Genomic DNA, 21,661 nt, shown 5'->3' with positions numbered 1-21,661 from the left:
CTGTATGTGCTTGTCCCAAGTCAGGAACCGGTAATTCAGTGGTTGTCATTTGTTGCTGTGTTACATATTTGTTTTTCGTTTATAATTTTGTACTTAAATTAGGCCGTTAATATAGCTGACTATGTGGTATGGGCTTTGCGCATTGTTAAACACCGTAAGGGGACCTATAGTTGTTAATTTCTGTGTCATTGGGTCTATTGTGGAGAGTTGTCTCATTGGCAATCATACCACATCTTCCTTTTATATGTATGGGGCAAATCTATAGTGATGTGCCCTGCAGGCACCTACCATACAGATATATAAATGAACGTATGACCTGCAGGCACCTTTACTAGCATTTGGTGCAGATCTATGGAGATTTGACCTGCAGGCACATATTATAGGCTATGTTACAGATTATTAGCAGTGTGACCTGCAAACTCAAATGATAGGCTTTGTTACAGATCTTAAGTGATGTGATCTGCAGGCACCTATGGTACAGATATTTTTTGGTCAGACTGTGTGACCTGCAGGCACATTTGGTACAGATAAATTATGGTGTGACCTGCAGGCACCTATAATATTGTATATGATAATACGCGTAGGTATATGCAGCACTACTTTTTTATAAGTGGTGACTGGCAGTAACCGTTCACATAAGCTTTTATCCTCGTGCGTTCTCAACAGATGCAATGTCACATTACCATGATTAGGGAGCTACCATTTGATTTTTATGGGGGGGCTTAGATGAAATTTGAAAAAAAAGCAGGACAGGAGTTTTGAGTTAAAAAAAAGGCAGGATGAGCAACTTGGCAAAAAAAAAGGCAGGATGACAATTTATGTAAAAACAGCCATATTAAACTACTAAAAAAAAACAGAGATTACAATTAAAAAAAAAATGCAGGACAAAATTTGTCATCCTAGCCCCATAAAAATCAAATGGTAGCTCCCTTAGATTGACTGACATCTTGTTTGCTATGAGAGCATTTAACAGGCTGAAGCAGCTATACGCATATCTGGTGATGTGCCAATAGCAAGGGACACTTGCCATGTTTAGGTACCTTTTGTCTCATCTTGGTCAATTTAAAGATTTTAGAACGATTAACCAATGATCCATTAATTCATCCGATTTTAAAGACCCAAGGATTATTTTCGGCAGCGAAGATGAAGTTACACATATACCTTTGCATCACAACTACACGAATGTGTATGGCAAAACCCATGCTATATACAGGGAATATGTTTGGCTGTGCAGAATGTATGATTCGAAGCAACTTTTCTGTCTCTATTCAACATACCTTCATTTTAAGCAACAGTCAAAATTCCTCTACTTTATCCAGGTTAATCTATTGCAGAACTTAGCTCTTTGATTTATTATATACATGTTAGGTGGTCTCTTGAGGAAAGTTGTCACATGGACAATCATACCACATTTTTTTATTATCGTATCTATATAATATTCCCATTTCTTTACTGTAAAAGTTATTCAAAGAAAATTTCAATATGCAAATTTGTAATTACAATATTGATTGAATTCCTTTCTGCACGGACGATTTTAGCGGTTAGTATAAGGTGCGTTTGACTAAAGCTACGCAACGTTCGTTACAAGAGAGTCAAGTATAAGAAGTAAGTTTTATATGATTTTTATCATACCTGCCCACTAGTATTCCAAAATGCCCCCAACACACCCGTATTATTTATCCTTAGCTTGGATTAACCGATGTTAATTTTTTATTTCGGATTTATTTATAAATGACCGTTTGCAGAAACATGGTACATGTATGATCTAGTTACGAATGCACGGGCCTGTACTGTGTTTGGTTTTATCTGTCTATTTTGCATCAGTCTATGAGGGTGTAGGTGGGGTTTACAGAATAGATAATAATGGAGAAAAGGTACAGAATAAAGGGTATAAAATATCAAAAATAGAGAAAAATTGGCTAAAAAATAAAGAATAGAGAATAATGGGGTGTTAAAATATAAAGAATGGAGAATAATGGGCAAAACTTATAAAGAACAGAGAAAAACGGCTGAAAAAATTAAAGAATACAGAATAGAAGGACCCCCATTCAGACCCTCTTAAATAGTAAGAAATTTGTATTTTCGGAGGAGTGATACAAGGAAAAATAATATATATTAGTATGTATCCTGAAATCGAGCATGCTACTATACAAATACAGTTGACGTGTACAAATAACACCAAGCAATAAACGTATAGTATACATGTATACGTGTATAGTCTCGTATCCTGTTGCGAGCTAATGTACATATTACTGTTGTAACCAGAGAGCATGATATTCATTACAAAATCACAAAGGACAAGGACCTTTCTGCTTTTAAGTTCCGGTATTTATACACTATCAATTTATAACAGTCTGTTAAAAAGCTTGTTATTTTGAAACAGAGCAGGGAACATCCTTAAGCACCCATCCATCCATTACTACTTTGTTGGTGTCAATGTGATTACTATTTAATCTTTGTGAACCAATAACATATATGTTACATTTAAAAAATTGTATATTAACGTCTGCTTCTAAAATTAGCATTTGAAATTTGATTGATTGATTGTTGGTGTTTAACGCCACTTTCTGCATTATTGTCTATAGCGTGGAGGTAATTTTGTATTGTCGGGGGAGGTGCCCCGGAGAGAATAATTGACATTCGACAGGAAAACTGACAATAATAGTCAAATAAGATAGGAGTCTAAGAGACCTGTCACGTGCGGGGTTCGAACTCACGACCTCAGTATTGACAAGCTAGTGTTACAGCAGCTGAACTAATTTTCTGATTTTGAAAGTTCTACTCTGGATCAGTTTTTGACAATTCTTTCCTTGAACAGGGTACAACTGTTCTAAGGTAGATTTGTTTGAGAAAACAGTTTAACACACTTATATGCCAGATTATTCAGACTCTTCTGAAGAAATGTTAGACCTGTTCTCAACTGCATACCTCATATCTTCCTTTAAGGTTCATCATAACAAATGGACAAAAATGGCTGTATTTCCACATCAAAAACTACTCTGAGTACAGACTTACCTGTCCAGTTGGAAAAGTTTTAATGCCTGGCATCCACTAGATATATAAAAGTTAAATGCATTTTGTGTTTCAGAAAGTTAAAATCTTTTTTGGATTATGATGGCCATTTTTTTTCATTTCTGCAGAAGGTGTAAAAATAAACTAAGTTGGGATAAAACTTTGAGATGCTCCCTCTCAGGTAAAAACTGTATTGTATTGTCTTGATTGACACAGACAATAGGTATCTACACAACTATAGGTGAGTTAAAGGGTTTAACTGAGTGGACAGTATCAAAGTAATTCAGGTGTTTGTTTATTTTTACACCTGCTGCAGAAAGGAAAAAAAATGCCCATCAAAATCCAAAAGTGATTATATCTTTCTGAAACAAAAAATGCATTTAACTTTTATATATCTAGTGGATGCCAGGCCTTAAAACTTTCCACACTGGACAGGTAGGTCTGTACACAGAGTAGTTTTTGAGGTGTAAATACAGCCATTTTTGTCCATTTGTTATGATGAACCTTAATCATAATCACATAAATAGTTTAATAATACAGAATATTCTTCAATAACATATTCATTCCCCCTTCCGTCCCATTTTCGTTTCCGCACTCTTACTAAAGTTTTTCTCGTCCAAATTTTATGAAACTCATACACAATGCTTAGAACCATAACACACAGACAGAGTTCGAATTTGGGTTGTGATTCATTACCCGTTCTAGAGTTATGTCCCCTTTTAACTTAAAAAAATTGCAAAGCTTGAGCGGAGGCATTCGTGTCCTCAGACACATTCTGCTTATATGTTTATTATTAGTTTCTACATTTATATAATATTAAAACAAGAATAGTCCATAGTATACGGATGCCCCACTCGCACTATCATTTTCTATGTTCAGTGGACCGTGGAATTGATATGTCATCATAGGGAACATGTGTACTAAGTTTCAAGTTGATTGGACTTCAACTTCATCAAAAACTACCATGACCAAAAACTTTAACCTGAAAAACTTTAACCTGAAGCGGGACAGACAGACGAACGGACGAACGAATGAATGAACGAACGAACGAACGAACGAACGAACGAACGCACAGACCGAAAAACATAATGCCCATAAATGGGGCATAAAAATGTAAGCGGTTGAAACATGTTTTCCCATCTGGATTTCACATTGAATATTATGTAAACTTCAGATGCTGTAATGACGAGTTTAATATATATGTATGTTGAGATATATAGTAAGTAAGTAAGTAAATACTTTATTTGAAGAGGGTGTCACTGTAATAACAATAGAGAAAATCTTCCCTGAGGCTCTAATCAATAATAAATCTAAAATAAATAAATATACATTGTACAAATTTACTCTACAGTAGCAGTTTGTTAGATAAAATGTTTCAACGATTTTCTTGTCTATACATTAAACATGCTGTATATTTTAATTTAAAAGTATCAATTATAGTTTCCACAATTTGTTACGAGGTGTAAATAATTCGATAATATGATGTTTGTTTAATGAAAAATTTTGTTCGTAAATCTTAAGTAGCGTCTCCGAAAAAATATTCCCATTATTTCACGATCTCAAAGAATATTTGTAAACATAGCACAAGCAATAAAGTACTGTAAAGTCATGTAACAAAGTTTCGAAAACGGACGTGTACAGCTACAACAGTTCTTTCTGAATTCTGAAAATGAAGCCACTGCCTTTAAAAGGTAGAAGGCTTTAAAGTTTACATTAGATTTTTTTTATATAGAAAAGACTGTAAAGTTTACTTGTATAGAAAGGGCCCTCTGTGGCCGAGTGGTCTAAGTATAATTAATAATTCATCTACAGTGAGCATACGCCTAGCAATCTCTGGTCCTCACTCTTTAACCTACATAAATTTACGACCAACATTTGAATTTAATACTATTTCAATAGGAAACTAGAGGCTCTAATGAGCTTGTGTCGCTCACTTGCATCTTCAACAATGGCCACTTTTTAGTAAAAATCATCATTAAAGGGGAATAACTCTATTAAGAGTTAACTGACAATTTCAGTAATGTTGACGTATTTGTAGATCTTATCCTGCTGATATTTTTTCTTTTTTAAAGTTTCTTTATATCTATTATCAGTTTCAAGACAATTTTAAAAATTAGCATTAAAGGGCAATAACTCCAATAATGAGTCGACTGAAGATTTTGGCCATTATGGCTTATTTGTGGATCTTGTCTTGCTGATCAATTGGGCTATATAAAGTTTCTCTCTTTCTATTACAGTTTTCAAGATAATAGACAAAAATGGGAAAAATCGTCATTAAAGGACAATAACTTCAATACAGAGTCAACTAACAATATCGATCATGTTGATTTATTTGTAGATCTTGTCTTGCTGATCATTTTTTGCTATTTAAAGTTTCTATTTATCTAATATATTTTAAAGACTTTAGGCAAGAACGAAAAAAAATGGTAAACATTGTCATTATAGGGCAATAACTCTAATAAGGAGTTGACTGAAGATTTTGGCCATGTTTGACTTATTTGTAGATCTTGTCTTGCTGATCATTTTTGTCGTTTAAAACTTTTGTCTATCTATTATAATTTTTAAGATAATAGGCAATAGTCATTTTGCTTAGTTTCTTCTGTTACCTATTTTGACATCGGACTTCTATTAATCTGAGTTTTACAGTGCGTATTGCTGTGTATGTATTTGTTTATTCTAAATTGGCTAGAGGTATAGAGGGATGGTTGAGATCTCACAAAACATGTTTAACCCCCCCCCCCCCCCCACCCCCCCCCCCCCCCCCTGCCGCATTTTTGCGCTTGTCCCAAGTCAGGAGGAACCTCTGGCCTTTTTCAGTCTTGTGGTTTCTTTTTAAATTTTGGTTCATTTATATGTTTCGGAGTTTAGTGTGACTTCTATTTTCGCTGAACTAGTACACATCTTTGTTAAGGGGCCAGCTGAAGCCCGTCTCCAGGTGCGAGATTTTCTCGCTGTGTTGAAGACCTCTTGGTGGCCTTGGGCTGTTTTCTGCTCTTTGGTAGGATTATTGTCTCTGTCACATTCTCCGTTTCCATTCTCAATTTAAAAAAAAAAATGATAAAATTCATCATATAAGGGCAATCACCCCTATGAGAGGTCGTCTGACAGTTTCGACATAAAGGAACAGTAGGTAGAGCTCAACATTCTGAACATTTTTCCCCCTTCAGATTTTCTCTATTTATAGCGATTTTCAAAATAATAAGCAAAACCTGCATGTTACTCCTATGTTCTTTTTTAGCCATGTCGGCCATCTTGGTTAACAGACACATTTATCAAACTAGAATGATGATTGTTGCCAAGTTTGGTTAAATTTGGCCCAGTAGTTACAGAGGAGAAGATTTTGATAAAGTTAACAGACGACGACGGACTACGGACGACAAGTGATGAGAAAGGCTCACTTGGCCTTTAAGGCTAGGTGAGCTAATAAAGGTGACGCTAGGTATGCACCAATAAGCGAATGACACATGAGTATAAAATTGAGTCATGTACTGTTAATTCATAAAAAATATACTCGGACTTTCTAACAAGTCATCGTTTTAGATTTAGAACATTGATCTATAATGATTGTCTAAAATGTGATTAAGTCATTCTATAAGTAATCAATTTACGCCCATTCCATCCTACTTCATCACCTATAACATACAAACAACCCATGCTTTATCATTTTGCCTGTTATGGAACTAGCATTTGATTTTTAGGGGGGGTTAGGATGAAAAATTTTGTCCTGCAATTTTTTTTCAATTGTAATCTCTGTCCTGCCTTTTTATTTTTCACTCTATACGGTCCTTCCCTTTTTTTACATAAATTGTCATCCTGCCTTTTTTTTTTTTTGCCAAGTTGCTCATCCTGCCTTTTTTTTTACTCAAAACTCCTGTCCTGCCCCTCCCCCCCCCCGAAAAAATAAAATGGTAGCTCCCTTAGCGGGGGGGGATCCAAAACTTTCAAGAAGAGGGACCCGGGAGACAAAAACTAAAGAAGACGGAGGGTCGACAGTCTAACGATAAGAAAATGTACTTTGCCAATAGTGGGTTATTTGATCTTAATTGATATTATCTTATATTCAGTAAAGAAGTGTTTAGCTCAAAATACAAAAATAATTGGAAGGGATTGCAATCACTTTCTCCTTATTTAGTTCATTTACTAGAAGATTCCTTCCATGGGAACCTCCTTCCATGGGAACGTCTGACCTGTAATAATCCATTGGATGAACATATCGACCGCTTACGTGTAGCTAGTGGAAATGTCTAGATCTTATCTATACAGACTATACAAGTTAAATATCGATCGTGTCAATATATAGGACATGAATTGAATTACAGGCAGCATTTAGGACATAGTTTTAGACTAGTGTATAATACACATAGCTTTGGTTGTTAATACATATTATTTATATTTTATCAGCAATTAAGATATCAACATCAATTCAAAATGCCTGCTAAATTCAAATTATCTTACTTCGACATTAGAGGACGAGCAGAATTACCTCGACTTGTGTTTGCTGCAGCCGGAAAAGAGTTTGAGGACGAGAGATTAAGTGGCGATAAATGGACAGCTTTTAAACCAAGTAAGACTCTTAGAGAGGATAAATTACACGTTTTTTTTTGGATTTGGGATACTTAGGGGTAAAAAATTGTGGATGTTGAATATAGGGGTTAAAACTGGGGATGAGGCATTTAGGGGTAAAAAAAGTGGGATCTGGGAAAAGAAGGGGGAAAAGGGTAAAAATTACAAAAAAAGCCAGATTTGGGAAATGACACCCCAAGTAAGATAAGATCAATTATATTTCATCATATATAAAACGGTTCATGTGAGGTCAACTTCTATTTAAGCGGTTTCTGTGACTATATTGTGGGTGGGTGTGGGGGGCGGGGGCTTGGTGGATTTATTCTATTATCAAATTGTTTGAATTTTATATTCTAATAAAAAATATCATTTCAGAAGGGAAAGTGGGAACGAAAAAAAATATTTTGTATAAATCATTTTATAGTAAGAGAAAAAAATATATAGCAAAGTAAGGTTCAAACTAATATTGTGTTCCCGTATCTTATTGATAAAAAAAAAAGTTTGACCCGAGAGAAAAAAACTACGCCCCCCCCCCTCCCATCCCACCACCACCCTACCTCCACCCCTTAAAAAAAGAGGAATGATCGATACCATACTGCGAACTTTATAAAATTATGGCCATCATCAATAGATGTTATTCACAATTATCAAATCGAGAAAAGACTATTTTCAAGAGGTCCGCAAGGTCGAAGGGAAAAGACTATCAAATTGAATATTTTTACCTTTTTACCTCGGGTGTAATACGACAAGAAAAACCTTACAATATGCATTATCTATAACTTATTTTGCCTACGCGCAGTTTCCTGTGGTAAAGAGGTGGTTATTTTTGGGGTGATTTTTTATTAGTGGTTACTATACTAAGTTATAGTAATATTATATTGATAACGGGGAATCTATTATTTTTAATGAACTATCGGTTATACATGTTTAATCTTGTTCTGCATGGAATCAATATACATAATATGAAAATTATGTACACATGACTTGTACTTTTTCCGACACTTTAAATGTCCAAATCTCGTTACAGTGCAAAGCACCATTTAAAATAGACTATTTTCATATTACCGACTTTTGACTCCGGATTATATAATTTGTCGACTGGTTACCTTGGACATCATGGTACCAAGTCAGGTAAGAGCAAGCTAAAGAAGTAAAACCAAGCTTTCAATCGGTACAATTTTGGGGGAAAATTACCTGCTTAACATTTTTTTTTCACTACAAAATCATCGGAAAACAGTAAACTTTCCCCTCAAATTACACCGATTATATGTTTGATTTTACTTATTTTGGTTGCTCTTACTTGACCGAGTACCATGATGTCCAAGGTAACCAGTCGACAAATTATATAATTCGGAGTCAAAAGTCGGTAATATGAAAATAGTCTTAAGGTTTATAAATCCTTGGGAAAGTTTATGTATACCGAACCTCTACATAGCTTGTTTGTCAAGAAGAAAACAAATATTTAGATAAAATTAATCGCGGTTTATTAGCTATCTATGATATTGACAAAAAATTGTAATTATTTTGCAAATTTTATTTGTTATGTATAATATATGTCATCACTTTAGGAATTTCTAGACCAAAGCAGGTGCATTACATGTTTGAAAAATTCAAGTTTATGTGCAGGTTCTTAAGCAATACTGTCTTTTTTAAAATACATTTAAATGAGTGGCTGAAAGGGGAGCATACTCTGTCTTTAATTAGCTTTAATTTTTCCTTTGTCTGCCAATGATTGGTGGTTTAAAATGATAGTATTCATGTATTGAAGGATATAAGATTTCTATTGTTAATAGTATTACGTAATTATTCTATTATATGCTGAGTCAACCGTTAACGTAGACAGACATGCGATATTCGGTATAGACACACATCATTTATGAACGTAGTGCAATGTTCATTGTTCATATTAAACACAATAAGGTATTCATTAATATACTATATTATATAACCAATGTTTAACCGATTCAGGAGGGTCTGGAAAAAGAGAGGTGTATTTTTTTATTTTAATTTTTTTAGTTGAAGACCATTTTTATTCATTTCCCGCTATTTGCTATTAGTTGTCCATTATTCTCTATAATACTAATTCTTTATTTATCATCACCCAACTATTTTCATTTCTTATAATGTTGAGTTGTTTTTTTTTTTCGTTTTTTTTTTTTTTTTTTTTTCCAGCGAGTTATTTTTTCATTCAGACCCTCGTACAAGAATTCTTTCAAATTTAAAATAAACGTGCTTACACAGCAGGTTTGTAATTGGGATTAAATATGTCCTCGTATTTAAATTTTAACTTTGAAGGTCGATCAAAATTAATCGAATTGCAATCTTATAAACGGATTCAAATAAGAGCTCGCAAATCATGTTTTTATACATTGGAAATTCAATGGCAGAAATTCAAACAAAGGGCAAAAATAACTTATTTATAAATGTACATGTACTGAATGTCATTAGATGCGTTTCACTGTCATGTAAGGGAGCTACCATTTGATTTTTATGGAGGGGCTAGGATGAAAAATTTTGTCCTGCATTTTTTTTTAGTTGTAATCTCTGTCCTGCCTTTTTATTTTTCCCTCTATTCGGTCCTGTTTTTTTTTTTTTTAAGTCCTGCCTATTCCCCCCCCCCCCCCCCCCCCCCCCCATAAAAATCAAATGGTAGCTCCCTAATGTCCTAAAATAACGTCAAATCACTGAAATACTCTCTTTCTATTTGTTGAAAGCTGCATATTCTTCTCCATTAATCAAAAGATATTTGAGCCGAAAAGAAAAACCTTATCGAGCTAACACCCTCATGGCAATATAAATAAATAACACAGGTGTAGCTAATTGCAATAAAAATGAGAAAAAAAATATTGAAAACCTCGAGTTCATGATTTATTTCAGAAACACCATATGGTCAGATGCCTGTATTAACTGTAGATGATAAAACAATGATTAACCAGACGGGTGCCATTGTCCGGTACCTCGCTCGTGAATTTGGTAAGTTTTATATTAAGTCTGAAAGCACTATTCGGAAATCGCTAATCGATAAAATGGTTCACTGTGGTTTATCGGTGGGTTTTTTTTTCTGCGTTATAATCTTATATTGCACAAACGAGTACATATATATATATATATATATATATATATAATGATGAAAAATACAATTTATTAGTGCTTGCTATATATTTTATTTTGTTCGCTCTTTGGATAGTGTTACTGGGGTTAGGACAACTTTCAATAAACACATTTCACATCCGGTTCATCTAAAAAGTTGTTTACTAAAATTTACAGAACAATGCATCAACAGTTTATCTGTGTGTACCGTAAGCCGTGTTCTAAAGTGCAAATAAAATTTAGAATGGAAACGGGAAATGTGTCAAAGAGACAACAACTCGACCAAAGAGTAGAAAACAGCTCAAGGCCACCAATGGGTTTTCGACGCAGCGAGAAAATCACACACCCAGAGGCGGGCTTTAGCTGTCCCCTAAACAAAACTGTATACTGGTTCAGAAAAAAATGGACGTCACAGTAAACTCCAAAACATATACATAACACAATTAGTCAAATTAGAATAAGTTTTTTTTTTATCTCAATAGTTAAATCCTATTTATACCGACTGTGGATTGTTAAACTAGAATAAGTATAAAAATGAAGAGATGTGGTACGATTTCAAATGATTTAACTATACCCATGAAGACTACATCACAAGTATATGAACAATTGCAGGTCATCGCACGGCCTCCAACAAACCGTAAAGTAAGCAGTGAAAAAAAACCAGGGAAGACCAATAATATTAATATTTTCGAATACATCTCTCCAGCGAGATAAACTATCTTCAAAAAGACTTGGGCCCTCGGCCCTTAGTCGTTCATCTACAATATCACTAGCCTGAGTTTTGAGTCCGACTTCAATTTTAAAATTGAGAATGGAAATGTGAAATATGTCAAAGAGACAACACGACTAAAGAGCAGATAACAGCCGATGCCCTCCAATGGGTCTTCAATGGAGCGAGAAAATTCCGCACCCGGAGGTGGGCCTCAGCTGGCCCCTAAATAAAAATTTGTACTAGTTCAGTGAAAATGGACGTCATACGAAACTCCAAAACATATAAATGAACTAAAATTTAAAAAAAAACATACAAGACTAACAAAGGCCAGAGGCTCCTGACTTTGGACAGGCGCAAAAAATGCGGCGGGGTTAAACATGTTTTGTGAGATCTCAACCCTCCCCTATACCTCTAGCCAATGTAGAATAAAGAAACACACAGCAATGCGCACAGTAAAACTCAGTCTAAAAGAAGTCCGAGTCCGATGTCAGAATAAGTAACAAAAGAAACTAAGGAAAATGACAATGCTACATATCTAAACAAAGGACTACTAGCAGTTACTGGCATGCCAGCTCCAGACCTCAATTAAACATGTTTAATTGACTAAGATTGTCATTTTTACTGCCGAAGGTCGGTGGTTCTCTTCATGCACTTCGGCTTCCTCAATATAGCCAACAGTACCAAAAGCAGCGGTAAACATCAACTATCAATCAACCAATCAATCAACCGAGGAAGCTGAATTGTAGTGATTTTATCAAACACAATTATAGATTGAAAACCAATATTGTCTACGAGCTTTTAGTTAAAAAAAAATTAAGAATAGAGAAACATGACCGCAATGGCGAAAACTTAAAGAATGTAGAAATGAAGATCCCCACCAGACCCTCACAATTCTATATTATCATTTTAACATTTTAACAGGGTTGTATGGTTCAAATAATATGGAAAATACAAAGTGTGACATCATCATTGAAACTGTAGTCGACGTGTTTACTGCTATAATTAAAGTACATTACGAAAAGGATGAAGCTAAAAAGGTTGGTATTTATTTAATATGTAGATAATATCTATTGCAAAATTACAAACAATAACAAATAAAATACGTATATGCAAGAACACAACAAATGAACAATTAACACATGTAAGATTAAAATTTGGGGCCTCGGTAGCCGAGTGGTGTAAATAGTTCATCTACTGTATCACTGAGGTTGAATGTGAGTTCGAACCCCGCACGTGGCAGGTGCGTTCGACTCGAATCTTAATGATAGAGTCGAGAAAATCAACATTAAAACAATGTCGGTGACGACACTGATCAAAAATTATTTCTAAATAACAATTGTACATTTTAAAGAAATTATTTTTTAAACTGTGTTATTAGAAATATAAATGCAAATGCAATATGTTCAGTATTTATCGAGATAATTGCATTAGAAGCTTGTGAAACTGAAATCTAAAAAAATGCCAATCTTTGCTGCATATTGATAAAAAAAAATTGGAAAAAAATCATGTACATATAAAATCTAAAGATCTTTCGGGTCACCAATTTTTTGGAGTGTTCCACAAAGTCCTTAGCATGTTACAATTTTCCAAAATATACTTACTTTTCACATTCTAAGTTTTCGAGTACACCAATCTGCTCGTCACATGTAAATTCAATATAGAAAATTGTCTTTTCGTGAATATAACAATATAAAAGTCTGTCTTTGCAGGTTAAAAAATTATAGATAAATATTCTTATAAAGTAGGCTTCTTTATACTATTTTTATACAATTTTATGAAAAGGTCGCCTCGATTTTTGTACATGTATTTGCGGTCTTCTCGGTCTTTTCACATTCAATGTTTACATCGGGATATGGTCCAACTGAAGACCAATTTACCTACGAAAATCTCAATAATATATAGAACATCAAAACTGAAAAAAAAGAGTTCGTTCAAATAATACAGCCTTCAACAATTAGAAATACCCATACCTTATATAGACTTTCTTGCACTTTTATATATGATTAATTTATTTATCAGTAGTTTTTAATTTTGAAATGTAACTTAGCTTCAATAATTTTTGTTCTATTTTAGGAGGAACTTGGTAAGAAGTTAAGTACAGAAGTTTTACCCCAATTTTTCACCTATTTGTGCAAGTTACTGAAAGAAAATGGTGGAAAATGTCTAGTAGGATCTAAGGTAACAAACATACTATGTATTTAAAAGGCAAAACAATCTTGCAATTGTTAATAGTTTGAAAAATTATACACATCGAGGCCAGTATAATTTTTTAAAATTAAATAGAGAAGAAAAGATATTTATGACGTTTAAATGTTAAGATATTCAATTTGTAAAACCAATATGCGGGGCCTCGTTTGCCAAGTGGTCTTAGAAGTCGAACTATTGTATCACTAGCCTGTCAACACTGAGGTTGTGAGTTCGAATCCGCCACATGGCAGGTGCATTTCGACTCCAATCTTCATTGAATAGGTTGGTCAGTTTTCATACCGAAGGTCTGAGTGATTCTCTCCGCGCACCCGTCACTAGATAGCACAAAAGTGCTGAAAGTGGCGTTAAACAACAATCTTACAATCAATCGAGCCAATGTTAACTCAAATCAATAGACTGCTGGTAATGCAATTCGTTTTCTGATTAGGTTAAGTGCAGTTTGGGCCGAGCTAAATTTTATAACAGGTTTTAATAGTTGTAAGAATAGTATTTGCATGAGTAAGTTTTTTTACCACGTGCTTAATTTGAATCAAAATGGCGTCTTCCTTGAAAGCTTTGTCCTTTAGAATACTTTGACAGTTGAAATCCGTTCACATATTTATCCGTAGATCTTTCATGGTAAACGTTGCACGTAGTTTTGACCATGTAAGCCAAGCAGGTGTCTTGCATCTTCGCCAGCCAAGGGTTACGATCCACTTCCCTCCTCTCCACCCTTGGCGGATTGAGATAAAATTTCGGAGACACAAGGTAATGATTTTCATTGGTTGCAGTCGAAATTCGCTGCATCCAATCAAAAAGTGCCTATGACATGATCACGTGTAAATGTAGAAAGTGTATGTAAACAATTGGCACGTGCTTATTGTGTAACAAGTCTTTACATCCCTAAACATTCGACTATATTTAGTGACAATTTGAATGTTTTTAATCAATTAATAGAAGTTCCTGTGTATGTTTCTTGCACAAATGCATGAATGTCAACGTATATATTCGTTTCCTGCTTTACCAAGTGTGTAGAATCTAGACGCTACCGTGTTTTTACCTCCAAATTGAAGAGTTCAAGTGCTACCATTGGTCAAGAATAATGTATTCGGAATGGGCGTAACTTTAATCTACCGATAGATGACACAACATTGTTATCACAAATGTTGGCTTAATCTGCCAAGGGTGGAGAGGAGGGAAGTGGATCGTAACCCTTGGCTAGCGAAGATGGGTGTCTTGAAGCCCTTGGTAAAGTAACATCATTCTTTTGGAAAAGTGAACGCCTTTGGTAAACTAGCATCATTCTTTCGGAAAAGTTTAAGCCTTTGGTATAGTAACACCATTCATTTGGAAAAGTTCAAGCCTTTGTTATAGTAACATCATGGGAATTGTTTTCGGAAAGGTTAAAGCCTGTAGTATAGTAACATCATGTTTTCGGAAAAGTTGAAGCCTTTGGTATAGTATCATCATGGGAATTCTTTTTGAAAAAGTTAAATCTTTTGGTATACTAACATCATGTTTTCGAAAAATTTGAAGCCTCTGGTATAGTAGCACTATTCTTTCGGAAAAATTAAAGCCTTTGGGATAGTAACACCATTCTTTCGGAAAAGTTAAAGCCTTTGTTAGAACAACACCATTCTTTCGGAAAAGTAAAAGCCTTTGGGATAGTAACACCATTCTTTCTGAAAAGATAAAGCCTTTGGTATAGTAAAACCATTCTTTCTGAAAAGTAAAAACCTATTGTATAGTAGCACCATTCTTTCGTAGAATTAAGTGTCTTTGGTAAAGTAACACCATCTTTTCGGAAAAGATGAAGCCACCATTTTTTTGGATAATTTGAAGCCTTTGGTAAAGTAACATTATGTTTTAGGGGAAGCCTTTGGTATAGCAACACCATTCTTTCGGAAAAAAATGAAGCCTTTTGTATAGTTACACCATTCTTTCGGAACACTTTTTAAATATCGTTAACTAAAAGGGAAAAAGTAAGCACAAGATATAATTCTCTTTTTTATCATTTGTAGTTGACAGTTGCGGATATGGCTGCTTTTGACATGCTTGATAAACTAAAAAGCAATCCACAGATGGGTGAAGGGGTGTACAAAGATTTTGCTGAAGTCAAAACGTTTTACGAAAGTGTGAAAACAAATGCTAATGTACAGAAATATTTAGAGAAGCGACCAGCAGCGGACATGTAAATCTAGGAACATACTCATACTTATTTTATTTATGTGTTTAAACATTTACATGGTCAAGAATTAGCAGACATAGATATGTGAACAAATCTTGCATACTATTCACATTGTTTACAATAGTACATGGTTTTTTTGTACTTATTTATTTTATAGTTATTATATCTGTTTACTGAATCTGTTTTACAAATTGCAATTTACTGAATTAAAATATGATGAAGCTGTATTGTAATTGTAATATTATTATTAATAGCAGTGAAAAAACCTCATCAAAGATTCCAGGCTTATAATTTTGTACACCAGACGCGCGTTTCGTCTACAGAAGACTCATATGTGATGCTCTTATAAAAAAAGTTAAAAGACCAAATAAATTGAGCAAGTGTTTACATACAATAAAATTGAGAATGGAAATGGGGAATGTGTCAAAGAGACAACAACCAGACCAAAGAGCAGAAAACATATACACACAAACAAGATATTCTATTTTAACGTGTTTTATCAATGCGCTAATATAAAGTACTGGATTGGCTTCACAGAGGAGAGAATGATGGGCGAAAAGTGCAGAATAAAGGGAAAAAAATATATAGAATAGGCAAAAAATAGGCAAAAAATAAAAGAATGTAGAAAAATTATACCCCACGCAACGAGTTGCGGAGGGTATACTGTTTTTGACCCGTCCGTCCGTCCGTCCGTCCGTCCGTCCGTCCGTCCGTCCGTCCGTCCGTTCGTCCGTCCGTCAGTCCGTCAGTCCTGTTTCTTGTCATCGCAACTCCTCTCAAACCTAACAACAGAATTTCACGAAACCTTTTTAGATAATAAGGACATACTATGTAGTTGTGCATATCGACAGGAAATTACGATTCAATTTTTTTTCTAGGAGTTACGCCTCTTTGAACTTATTTACTTTAATGTACTACTGCAACAGTTTTTCATCTCAACTCCTCTGAAACCACACAACAAAATTTCATAAAACTTTGTAGATAATAAGGACATACTACGTAGATGTGCATATCGAAAGGAAATTACGATTCAATTTTTTTTAGGAGTTACGCCCCTTTGAACTTATTTGCCCAATATACTACTGCAACCTTTTGTCATCGCAACTACTCTCAAACCACACAACAGAATTTCATGAAACCTTTTCAGATAATAAGGACATACTACGTAGATGTGCATATCGAAAGGAAATTACGATTCAATTTTTTTTAGGAGTTACGCCCCTTTGAACTTATTTGCCCAATATACTACTGCAACCTTTTGTCATCGCAACTCCTCTCAAACCACACAACAGAATTTCATGAAACTTTGTAGATAATAAGGACATACTATGTAGATGTGCATATCGACAGGAAATTATGATTCAATTTTTTTTCTTATACAATTTTTTTTTCTTAGTTATTTTATTTCTCCCGTGACAATGTGGGGACGTGAGGTATGTGAGCGCGCTCACTAAGGTTCTTTAATTGGTTGCCGAAAAGGAATAGATAATTAGAGTCAAAATAAATAAAGAAGAGAGAAAAATAGTCCTAACAAGTTAAAAAATTAAAAACATTGAGGACCCCCATCCAGACCCTCTAATTTGTGTTTAATAGAAGAGGATCTGGATGGGGCCGTTTATAGCAGAATAGAGAATAATGGTCTAAAAAATTAAAACATCGAAAATAACAGGATGCTTAAATATAAAGAACAGAGAGTTATAGGGAAAGAATAAAGAAAAGAGAAAAGTGGCTTAAGATTAAAAGATTACACTTACGAAGACCCATGATACATGAGGGTCAGGTTGGGAGGTTCTTCATTTCTGTTTTCTTTAAATTTTTATGCCATTTTTCTCTATTCTTTATAATTTTTGCCAATTATTCTCTTTCTTTATATTTTAACACCCTATAATTTTTTATTCTTTATTTTTTGGGCCTATTTTTCTCAATTCTTTATATTTTTATCCTTTGTTCTGCACTTTTTGCCCATTATTCTCCGGCTATTCTGTAAACCCCATCCATACCCTCATAAAACTTCGTTGATCGCTTCACATTACATATTACACATTACAACAGTATACAAGAACACAACAAATGAACAATTAACACATGTAAGATTAAAATTTGGGGCATCGGTAGCCGAGTGGTGTAAGTAGTTCATCTACTGTATCACTGAGGTTGAATGTGAGTTCGAACCCCGCACGTGGCAGCTAGGTGCGTTCGACTCGAATCTTATTGATAGAGTCGAGAAAATCAATATTAAAACAATGTCGGTGACGACACTGATCAAAAGTTATTTCTAAATAACAATTGTACATTGACGGACGCCATCACGAGTTGGTTGACCGTTATGGAATAACCGTTTCACAGATGATATCGGATATGTTCCTTAATATGTCGTAACTACAATACCCTTCCCTTTTCACGAATGTGACTTACCGAATTAGACTATTTACCGGATTTGTAATAACATAAGCAACACGACGGGTGCCACATGTGGAGCAGGATCTGCTTACCCTTCCGGAGCACCTGAGATCACCCCCAGTTTATGGTGGGGTTCGTGTTGCTTAGGCTTTAGTTTTCTATGTTGTGTCATCTGTACTATTATTTGTCTGTTTGTCTTTTTATTTTTGGCCATGGCGTTGTCAGTTTGTTTTCGATCTATGAGTTTGACTGTCCCTCTGGTATCTTTCGTCCCTCTTTTAAAGAAATTATTTGTTAAACTGTGTTATTAGAAATATACATGCAAATACACGATTTTTTATGTCTTTCGGGTCATCAATTTTTGGAGTGTTCCACAAAGTCCTTAGCATGTTACAATTTCCCAAAATATACTTATTTTTCACGTTCTAAGTTTTCGAGTACAACGATCTGCTCGTCACATGAAAATTCAATATAGGAAATTGTCTTTTCTTGCAAATAAAAATATAAAAGTCTGTCTGTGCAGGTTAAAAAATTATAGATAACTATTCTTATAAAGTAGGCTTCTTATTACTATTTTTCATACAATTTTAGGAAAAGGTCGCCTCAATTTTTGTACATGCATTTGCGGTTTTCTCGGTCTTTTCACATTCAATGTTTACATCGGTCCAATTGAAGACCAATTTACCTACGAAAATCTCAATAATATAGAACATCAAAACTAATTTACATTCGAGATTCTTAATAACATTGAGCAGTAAGACCAGTTTACCTACGAGAATCTTAATGAAATTAGAGAGCATTAAAACCGATTTACCTACGAGAATCTCAATAATATAGAGCATCAAAATTGATTTACATTCGAGATTCTCAATAATATAGAGCACCAAGACCGATTTACCTACGATAATCTCAATGAAATAGCTAGACAGGCATCAAGACCGATTCACCTACGAAAATCACAATAATATTGAGTATTAAGACCGATTTATCTACGAGAATCTAAATAATATTAAGCATGAAGACCGATTTACCTACGAGAATCTCAATAATATAAAGCACCAAGACCGATTTACCTACGATAATCTCAATGAAATAGCTAGACAGGCATCAAGACCGATTCACCTACGAAAATCTTGATAGCATAAAGCATCAGGACAGATGTATCTACAAGAATCTCAATTACGTTCGAAAATCCCCAAATATCACTGAGAATAACAATCGTGAGACTACTGGTATATTTTTTCTAGTTTGTATGAAAATAAGGAGATACGGTATGATTGCCAATGTGACAACTATTAAAAAGAGTTCGTTCAAATAATACGGCCTTCAACAATTAGAAACACCCATACCGTAAACAGATTTTCTTGCACTATTATATATAATTAATTTATTGATCAGTAATTTTAAAAATTTCGGAAAAGATGAAGCCACCATTTTTTCGGAAAAATTGAAGCCTTTGGTATAGTAACATTATGTTTTTTTGGGAAGCCTTTTGAATAGCAACACCATTCTTTCGGAAAAAATGAAGCATTTGTATAGTTACACCATTCTTTCGGAACACTTTTTTAAATATCGTTAACAAAAAGGGAAAAAGTAAGCGCAAGATATAGTTCTTATTTTTATTATTTGTAGTTGACAGTTGCGGATATGGCTGCTTTTGACATGCTTGATAAACTAAAATGCAATCCACAGATGGGTGAAGGGGTGTACAAAGACTTTGCTGAAGTCAAAACGTTTTACGAAAGTGTAAAAACTAATGCTAATGTACAGAAATATTTAGAGAAGCGACCAGCAGCGGACATGTAAATCTAAGAACATACTCATACTTATTTTATTTATTTGTTTAAACAGTTACATGGTCAAGCATTAACAGACATAGCTATGTGAACAAATCTTGGATACTATTTACATTGTTTACAATAGTACATGGTTTTTTGTACTTATTTATTTTATAGTTATTATATCTGTTTACTGAATCTGTTTTACAAATTGCAATTTACTGAATTAAAATATGATGAAGCTGTATTATTGTAACATTATTATTAATAACAGTGAAAAAAACCTCATCAAAGATTCCAGGCTTATAATTTTGTACACCAGACGCGCGTTTCGTCTACAGAAGACTCATATGTGACGCTCTTATAAAAAAAGTTAAAAGACCAAATAAATTGAGCAAGTGTTTACATACAATAAAATTGAGAATGGAAATGGGGAATGTGTCAAAGAGACAACAACCAGACCAAAGAGCAGAAAACATATACACACAAACAAGACATTCTATTTTAACGTGTTTTATCAATGCGCTAATATGAAGTACTGGATTGGCTTCACAGAGGAGAGAATGATGGGCGAAAAGTGCAGAATAAAGGGACAAAATATATAGAATAGGCAAAAAATAGGCAAAAAAAAAAAGAAAGGAGAATAATTGGGTGCTGAAAAGGAATAGATAATTATAGTCAAAATAAATAAAGAAGAGAGAAAAATAGTCTTAACAAGTTAAAAAATTAAAAACATTGAGGACCCCAATCCAGACCCTCTTATTTGTGTTTTAATAGAAGAGGATCTAGATGGGGCCGTTTATGGCAGAATAGAGAATAATGAACTAAAAAATTAAAACATCGAAAATAACAGGATGCTTAAATATAAAGAATAGAGAGTTATAGGGAAAGAATAAAGAAAAGAGAAAAGTTGCTTTAGATTAAAAGATTACACTTATGAAGACCCATACACGAGGGTCGGGGTTGGGGGAGGGATATTCCTTCATTTCTGTATTCTTTAATTTTTTTAAGCCATTTTTCTCTATTCTTTATAATTTTTGCCAATTACTCTCTTTCTTTATATTTTAACACCCTATAATTTTCTATTCTTTTTTTTTTTTTACCTATTTTTCTCAATTCTTTATATTTCTTATCTTTATTCTGCACTTTTTGCCCGTTATTCTCTATTCTGTAAACCCCATTCATCCTCTCATACATCCATCCTCTCATAAAACTTCGTTGATCACTTCACACCTCACTCCTCTTTCTAATCACTGATTAATCTTGAATAAATCCAGCGTACAATTAAAATATGTACATGAAACAGGTCTTTAAAGAAAAAAAACTCCCTCTTTATTTCGCTTGTGATAATAATTTAAATTTGAATTCTTTATTTCCTAATAACAGTGCTCTTTCGATCATTACAAATAACACGTTCATCCGTACTTTCATACACTTCTTGCTGATGCCGCTCACCCGGATTATGTGAACTAGGTTCAGTGTACAGCACAATAAACATGCACAATAGAAAAGACATTGATCGATACAAGAGATATTCTGAATTTTTTCTAGTAAGTTTAGAATTTTACCATACGGTAAACTTTCCTGCTCAGGGGAGGGGCGTAGAGGTCATTTGCCCCCTTGATTAGAAAATATCTATTATATCTCAATTGCTATTATATCTCAATCTTAAGTTCATTAAGAGAGTTCCACTAAAGTCAAACCTGATTTTTTTTTGTCTACAACATGTTG

At 34.1% G+C, this 21,661-nt stretch overlaps 1 protein-coding gene across 3 annotated transcripts in view; it reads left to right on the top strand.

Annotated features, from left to right (window-relative positions):
* LOC127723712 (S-crystallin SL11-like) overlaps positions 1–20,177 on the top strand; it is a 45,105-nt gene extending 24,928 nt beyond the window's left edge. Inside the window, exons 1-5 of one of the 3 annotated variants that reach the window (XM_052230462.1) lie at positions 7,298–7,576; positions 10,453–10,548; positions 12,299–12,414; positions 13,451–13,555; positions 19,785–20,177. In XM_052230462.1, the coding sequence (XP_052086422.1) occupies positions 7,441–7,576; positions 10,453–10,548; positions 12,299–12,414; positions 13,451–13,555; positions 19,785–19,958 (627 nt within the window). In that variant the 5' untranslated portion in view covers positions 7,298–7,440 and the 3' untranslated portion in view covers positions 19,959–20,177. Of the gene's footprint in view, positions 1–7,297; positions 7,577–10,452; positions 10,549–12,298; positions 12,415–13,450; positions 13,556–15,585; positions 15,980–19,784 lie in introns of those variants that run through there. The other 2 variants (XM_052230461.1, XM_052230463.1) reach the window with 2 other exon arrangements.
* The last annotated feature ends 1,484 nt before the right edge of the window (positions 20,178–21,661 follow it).

The sequence above is a fragment of the Mytilus californianus genome, unplaced genomic scaffold, assembly GCF_021869535.1.
Source record: "Mytilus californianus isolate M0D057914Y unplaced genomic scaffold, xbMytCali1.0.p SCAF_13, whole genome shotgun sequence".
Lineage (NCBI taxonomy): Eukaryota > Metazoa > Mollusca > Bivalvia > Mytilida > Mytilidae > Mytilus > Mytilus californianus.
The sequence above is the reverse complement of the archived record's forward strand: the minus strand, read 5'-3'. Positions and strand labels throughout refer to the sequence as shown.